General features: G+C 47.2%; 1 protein-coding gene across 1 annotated transcript in view; it reads right to left on the reverse strand.

Moving 5' to 3' along the window:
• FOXK1 (forkhead box K1) overlaps positions 1–7,003 on the reverse strand; it is a 77,991-nt gene extending 70,988 nt beyond the window's left edge. The window contains exon 1 of the mRNA XM_084642265.1: positions 6,600–7,003. Within this exon, the coding sequence (XP_084498391.1) occupies positions 6,600–6,988 (389 nt within the window). The 5' untranslated portion in view covers positions 6,989–7,003. The remainder of the gene's footprint in view (positions 1–6,599) is intronic.
• Positions 7,004–7,539: the final 536 nt, after the last annotated feature.

Raw genomic sequence — 7,539 nt, forward strand, 5'->3', positions numbered from 1 at the left:
TGGAGCCTCGGGGTTTCCGCTAGGACTCAGGGCTGGGGCAGGGGGTTGGGGTGCAACCTTCGGGAGGGAGTTTGGGTGCGGGAGGGAGTTCAGAGCTGTGGCAGGGGGTTCGGGCTCCAGCAGGGCAGCGCTTATCTCAGGTGGCTCCTGGTCGGTGGTGAAGAGGGGCTAAGGGAGGCTCCCTGCCAGCTGGGGCTCCACGCTCCTCCCAGAAGCAGCCACCATGTCCAGCCCCTAGGTGGAGGGATCAGGGGCCTCTGCGCAGTGCGTGCTGCCTGCACTCGCAGGTACCATGCCTGCAACTCCCACTGGCCACGGTTTCCGGCAAATGGGAGCTGCACAGCCAGCGCGCGGAGCTTCCCTGATCGCCCCTGCTCCTATGGGCCACAGGGACAAGCCGGTTGTTTCCAGGAGCTGCGTGGAGCCAACTGGACTTCTGGCGAGCCAGTGCTTGCAGCTCCAGCCCCACACGGGGGCACCGAGGCTTGGGGTTTCTGGCCTGCTGCGTAGAAACTTGCCGCAGGTCGGATTAAATGAAGCAGTGGGCAGCAGGTCCCCCACTCTTGGTGTGGGCCAAACCTAAGAATAAGGGTGGGTTATTTCAATTTAATTAACTCTCTCCAGCTAAACTGAAATAAGCCTGATTTAAACAGAAGTGAGTGTCCCACACAGCCTTTTGTGCAGGTTTATCAGCTTAAATTCAGCCCTTAAATTACACCAGTATGACACTCTTCTGTAGACAGCCCCTCCATATCCGAGTCACAAAGTATCAACTTTTTTAATGGTAGAAAAATCCCAAAACAATTTGTACAGTATCTTAGCCAAAAAGCTTACTGGGTACCAATGAACTGTATATCGAAAGGTCAAGTTATCTGATATTACAGACTCTTCAAGAAACTGTTCCAAAACAGACTTTGGAATCAAACATAAAAGTGTGAAAAACACTGTACACCATCAAGTAGTCCGATGACACTCAGATGATAGAGTTTTTTCTAACAAATCTTAAATGGAAATTTAACTATAAACAATGAAACAAGGGGGATGCATTACTACAGATCAAAATCTTTCTTCCTAAAAATATGCATTATATATTGGCTTCAGGTGTTCTGTTTTAACCGATAAACAGAAATAAAACCCTCCTGGTGCGCGAAAAAGAAAAGAAAGAAAAATTTGTATTTATCAAATACAGCAGAACGTCAGTGTTACAAACACCAGAGTTATGAACTGACCAGTCAACCACACACCTCATTTGGAACCGGAAATATGCAATCAGGCAGCAGCAGAGAGACACACACACACGCAAATACAGTAGGTTACTGTGTTAAACTACTAAAAAAATAAAGGGAAAGCAGCATTTTTCTTCTGCATAGTAAAGTTTCAAAGCTGTATTAAGTCAATGTTCAGTTGTAAGCTTTGGAAAGAACAACCATAATGTTTTGTTCAAAGTTACAAACAACCTCCATTCCTGAGGTGTTTGTAACTCTAAGGTTCTACTGTAAATACCAGCAATGGTTATTTGTCTCGAAGGGCTTGTTTACAAGGAGGAGTAATGCAGATTACAGGATGCGATTGCTCAAGCACACTAACATGTTCCACATTAATCAGTCCATGTAGACCCTGCTAGTGTGCACTAAAGGTTCCCTAGTATGCTTTAATATAGTGCTCTTTGAAACAGTACTACATTAAAGTGTAGTAGGAAAAATTACAAAGAAATCACTCATTACAGTATTTACAGAAGCGCTAATTATGCAATAGTTAAGAAATAGAACTTCATAGGAAAAGAGTGATCAGAATCGAAGATATACCTACAGCATTTCAGAAACAACTCTAGCTTTGCCATCGTGGTTATGTGGTCAAAGCATTTCCTTGGTATGCGTACATATACCTCACAATTCCCTCTGAGCTATAACACTGTACACACTCCTACAACATGATGGCATCATTCTAACCACAAGAATGGAGCTTGAGTGGTTTATGAGGTCATTAAAACCCTGAAATACGTGCATATCAGTTTTCCTACGTTGTGCCGATTTTTACATTAGTCACATACTTGAATCCTACGGGCTAGCACTTATAAATTGCCTTGTGTTCCCCCCACACCCTTTATACAACAACATTTATAAACAGAGAATGCTGGGAATAAAATCTTGTTCTTTTATGGATCATTAAACTAGCCTTTAATGCTTTAAACCCCAATCCCACAATTACTTATGCATATGTTTAGCTTTAGGCACTAGGAGTTGTCCCACTGAAGTGAACACGACTACTCACAGTGCATAATGTTAAGCAAGGTGCATAAGTCTTTGCAAGATGAGGGTCTTAATGAAGCCTAAAGCTTTAGATAGGCATTTAATAAACTGGACAAAAATATATTGAACAGGAAAACCCCAATATTATAAACAGAACAGCAGATTCTTGGCAACATGCAGTCCAATGTTTACATTTTCAATTTATAGCAGGGTTGATAAAAATGATTAAAAATTAAAAGCCAGTTTTACTTAAATTCATCTTATCGTTTAATTGGGTTTTTATTTATATGTTGTATTTCTTTACTGTCTTTCCATTTTATAGTCTTAAGTCACTAAAGTGGATGGTTTTGTACTAGTTTCTTTAGCTTCCTAATTGTTAAGAAAATTTCAGCTAACAGATGTTTTTCTGAGAAGCCCCTCCCTGAAAATGCTCATCTGTGATGAAAAACACAAGTCCAAGGCTTCATTAATGTCCTTATCCCAAGAACACCACAAACTCAAAACACAAAAATGATAAACAAATAGCCTATACAATATTTGCAACCATCACCAACTTCCAATAGACTCAATTCACACAAGTTAAGAAAGCTCAAGTGCTTTGACCAGACTACACTCCTCCATCAGCATTTGCAGTTTTGGTCAACGGGTCTTGCGAACCTAAGTGACTTCAGTGACTTTAAAAATCCCACTCGTAGGAGCTTAACTTTAGGCATCTGGTTTTGAAAATGTTAGCCTGTGTGCATAAAAAACGGTCACAATACATTCTCAGGGAACTGGAAGTCTAAATAAATTTTCATTCTTAAAACTGAAACAATTTTGTTTTGAAGCTACAAAGATTTTATGACACAAAGAAAAAGGGTTGGCATAAAAATAGAATAGCCCTTGACACTGCTAACGCTTATGCATATGCTTGATTTTAAGCACATGAGTAGTCCCACTAAAGTCAAAATATGTACCTGCTTGTTTGCCTTAATTTTCAATATTTTGTTTTCTGCCTATAGCAGTTTTTAATACCCTTTAAATAGTGGCTATGTTAAACAACAGCCTTTATATTCTAGTTCATTATAAATTTTAACCTACAGATGCAACACACACAACTTTTCAAATTAGTTTTGCACAGTGTCAACCTGATTTAAACTTTTTAAAAAAAAAAAAAAAATCAAGTGTTCTCATTGTTTCATCCTACTTTATTGAAAGCCAATTGCCACAGTTTAGAATACTAATAACGATCTCTGGATTGGTTCTCTCCTGTTAATCAGCTGGTTAAAGACCTTCAGTTTTACCTCAGGCCCTCAGGTCTTCCACCTAGCTTGGTTGGTTCCAGAGGATCACTAACCTCTAGGAAATGCCCTCCTTGTTGGCCATTATTGCTTAATAATATTTCATAGCTGTGTCATCACATCTGTAAAATATAACCTTCCATAACGACACAGCTGTGAAATACAGTACTGCAGCCTAGAATATGCACATGATGTAGGATGACAATCCAGTAAGTGCCTTTAAATTCCACAAGTTTGAAAGATACCGTTTCCAGAGATATTCCCCATCTTCAAAATGGACGATTCTGACGGAAACTGTAGAGTTTTTCCATAATACTTTAAGCGAGCCCACTGTAAGCTCAGGAGAGAGTTTCTAACAAGACAAGGTATTTGGTATAATCTCATTTTTCCAGGAAACTTCTGAAGTGCAATGACGACAAAAGGTGAATTTAAATCAGGGAGTTCTTAAAAATGTTTCCACAGTGTGGATGACTTTTGAACACAGCGATTGTCTCCTGGACACCTCCCTCCCGTTTATGATTGTATAGACAATCTCCCTCCCCTAACATCCCTGTAACAACAGCAATTAAATACTCTTTAAACATATGCAATTTATTTTTATCAGTCTTTTACTGTGTTTCAGTCAGGTGGAAATAAGGTAATGAAGTCAGCACCATATGACTAGCCAGCAATCTGAAGACCTCCACAAGTACCCCTTGAACCACCATAGGTGAACTCTAATTTAAATCATTTGACGGAACTTCCATTAGATCATAACGCTTAATACAATGTTTAGATTCTTCTGCCACATTTACACAGCATAGTACTGCCAGACCTGATAATGACATTCACATCAAATAATATTTCAGGATAAAATGTAGAGCAAGTTCTCAATATAAAATATTTTAAATTATCTCCATTTTTTATTGCTGACTATATTATTTAGACAGCAATAGATGTGCATGGTTCTTTACAGACACTGGGCCCAGGACCTAAAATTCTTTCTGTCAAGAGCACGGAGAGAAGAGTGGACAGAAGATCAGTGCATACCAAGATTCAGGCAAGTTGTTTGTTTATTTTTTGTTTTACATCTGAGTTAAAAACCCCTGATTGCCTAGAGGACATAGGGAAGATGGAAGTTGTTTACCTGGAATGAACAAGAGGGCAAATTCCTTCAGAAAAGTGTTTTGCCATCAATCTACTTTACAGCTTGGAAAGGAGGGGCATGAAGTTCATTTACATGGATCATAAACAGTGGCCCAGAAGAGAGGGTGTCTTACTGTGCAAGGCTCCTAATTGTACAGAAAAAAGTAAACAAACTCCTCCCCTACAAGTGATGAAGGGAGAGTGGGGGGAAATCACCTTTTCCACTCTGCGAGTCCCGAGCAAGTAGAGGGAAAAGAAACAGTGAATTCTCTGCTTGAGAGTATTGTTGGGCACAATACTTATGAATAACTACATGAAGAAACACAATGACAGGGAGGAGATGAAGCTCACACAAATGAATCCAGAACCAAGAGGGAGCAATGCAACAGAAATGCCCCAGGCTTTAGGGGGCTTGTTTTACAAAGAAAGATTAATTAAACAGTCAGTCAAAGGACATCTCCTTAGAAAATGAAACATATTTCAAAACCAAAACGCCTCAGAGAGCAAGCGGCTGGGAAGTTATAACTAAATTACTAAATACAAAAAGAAACAGCCAACAGAGGAAGTGAGTAATTAAAAAACTCTCTTCCGAGCAGAAGGCTGGTGAAAGAGGGATAACCCTTAGGGACCCTGCTGCTAGAGGTGAATGCTACTAAGGCCAAAAACTGCCAAATAAATCAGATGCCCATATAAACATGGTGAAATTAAGTGGAGAATAATAAATAAAATATTAATAATTTCTTGCATTTATACAGTGCTTTTTAGTCTCAGATTACATGTATTGTGTGTACAGTACAGCTTTATAGAGATATACACAGAGAGATTACGTCACCCACCACTAATATGCTGTCACCTTGGGGCAGAACGTGGTACCTGTTTAATAGTGCTCAGCCACAAAACACAACGTTTTCAGAGCAGAAAGTGGGGTGAAAAATCATTGTCTCCTCCCAACCATTCCACCTGAGTAAGCCCTGTAGCTTCCCTCTGCCACTGCCTGTTGCCTCCTCCATTTCCCAGAGGTGATAAAGCGACATGCTGCTGTTCCCCTAGAGTCTGAGAAAATAACTCCCCAACTAGCCTGTCCCCTCCCAATGGGTAAAACACTCCCCATTTCCTTTCACCTCCCCAGAGTTCTCCCGGGAAATGAAACACAGCTGCTCCTAAGAAAACTATCTGCCTCACTTCCCTTAGAGTGTTTGGGTCACACAGCCTCCCATCCAGCCTCCCGCCGGGGGTGGCAACCTCCAGCAAGACACCCCTAAGGGAGAACACCGCCTCCCAGAACAGCATGCGCTCTCTCTCTTTCTCTCAGAAAAAAACAACCCCCCTTTCCTTTTCCCCCACCCTGAGACATGACTCTTCTCTCTTGCGACAGGGGGGTGGGCAATGCCCTGCGTTCCCCCTCCATCCGGGTGGAAGTGACCAACACCCCTCCACTCTTCCCAGGGGGTCAGGGCACCCCATTACCTTTCCTTCCCCTACTTCTTGCCCTCCAACAGGGATACCCCACACACCCCTCCTTCCCATGGGGGTGGCGATGCCCCTTCTCCTGAGGGGAGGGCGCTCCCATGGGTGTGAAGGTGCCACCTTTCCCGGGCCTCCCCAGAGTGGGATGCCTCTGCCTGATCCCAGGAGAGTGGGGTGTCCCCTTTGCCCACGTCTCCCTGCAGGGGGGGGGGAAGGGTGATGAGGGTGCCCCCTCTCCTCAGAGGAGGGTGCCTCCTCCCTGCCCTATGGGAAGGGGGTGTCCCCTTTGCTCACGCCCCCCCAGGATAGGGGGGTCCCCCTTTTACTCCAAGGGGTGGGGAGCGCGGCCCCCGTTGCCCCCCCCCGGGACGGGGGCCGCCCCCCCCCTTGGCCCACGCCCCCTCAGGGCCGCCCCCCCCCTTGGCCCACGCCCCCTCAGGGCCGCCCCCCCCCTTGGCCCACGCCTGCCCGCGCTCACTGCGGGGGGAGCTGCAGGGCCGGGCCGCCCCGCCGCTGGAAGGCCCCGTCCACGAAGACGCCGTTCTTGCCGAGGCAGCGCAGGTAGAAGTGCGGCTCCTGGAAGCTGAGCTGCAGGTGGCGCCGGGAGATGAAGCTCGAGTGCCCCATGTTCACGTCCACCGAGCCCTGCGAGGAGTTGCGGCCTATGGTGACGGCCGCCTGCCGCATGAGGAACTCGAACTCGCGGCCCTGCAGGCGGGCCAGGGCCGGGCCCGGCGGGGCGGCGGCGGCGGCGGCGGGGCCCGGCAGCGCCGGCCCGGGAGGGGGCGCCGCGGCCGGGCTGCAGGGCGCCGAGCGCAGCGCCAGCAGGGCCCGGGCCCCGCTACTGTCCTCCCCGACTTCAGCCATGTTCCCAGGCAGGGAGCGAGCCAGCGTGCCGGCCTCCGGGGCGGAGCCGGCGGGGGAGGGAAGCGGGGCGGAGCCGGCGGGGGAGCAGCCCGGACCCGCCGCGTCTCTCTTCCCCGCCGAGCGACCGGCCCCGCGCGGCCCACCGCGGGGGGCGGGGGGCGGCTGCGTGCGCGCGCGCGCGCGCGCAACGACGGCGCCCAGGCCGGTGTCCCCGAGCCGCCAGGGGCACGTGCGTGGGAGCGTGTGGGTGCTGTGGGCCACGTGCCGCTGCGCCGCGCAAGCCTGGGTGTACACAAGGTGCGTGTGCGCGCGCGCGCGCGCGCATTCCCAGGCGATCTGGCCACTGCATGCCTGTGTGTGTACAAGTGTATGGCAGCAATCGTGCGCGTGGATGCGCGGGGTGCCTTTGTTGTGGGTGCGTAACTGTGCCTATGTGCCCCCCGTCCTTTGTGTTTGCGGGCAGCCGTGCAGCGTTGGGCACGTGTGTGCTTCTGCTTCCGTCGTCACATCTGGGTGTAAGTGTCTAGGCAGCTGCCGTCTGAATGGGTGCA

Source organism: Lepidochelys olivacea (genome assembly GCF_965140295.1).
Source record: "Lepidochelys olivacea isolate rLepOli2 genome assembly, chromosome: 10".
Taxonomy (NCBI): domain Eukaryota; kingdom Metazoa; phylum Chordata; order Testudines; family Cheloniidae; genus Lepidochelys; species Lepidochelys olivacea.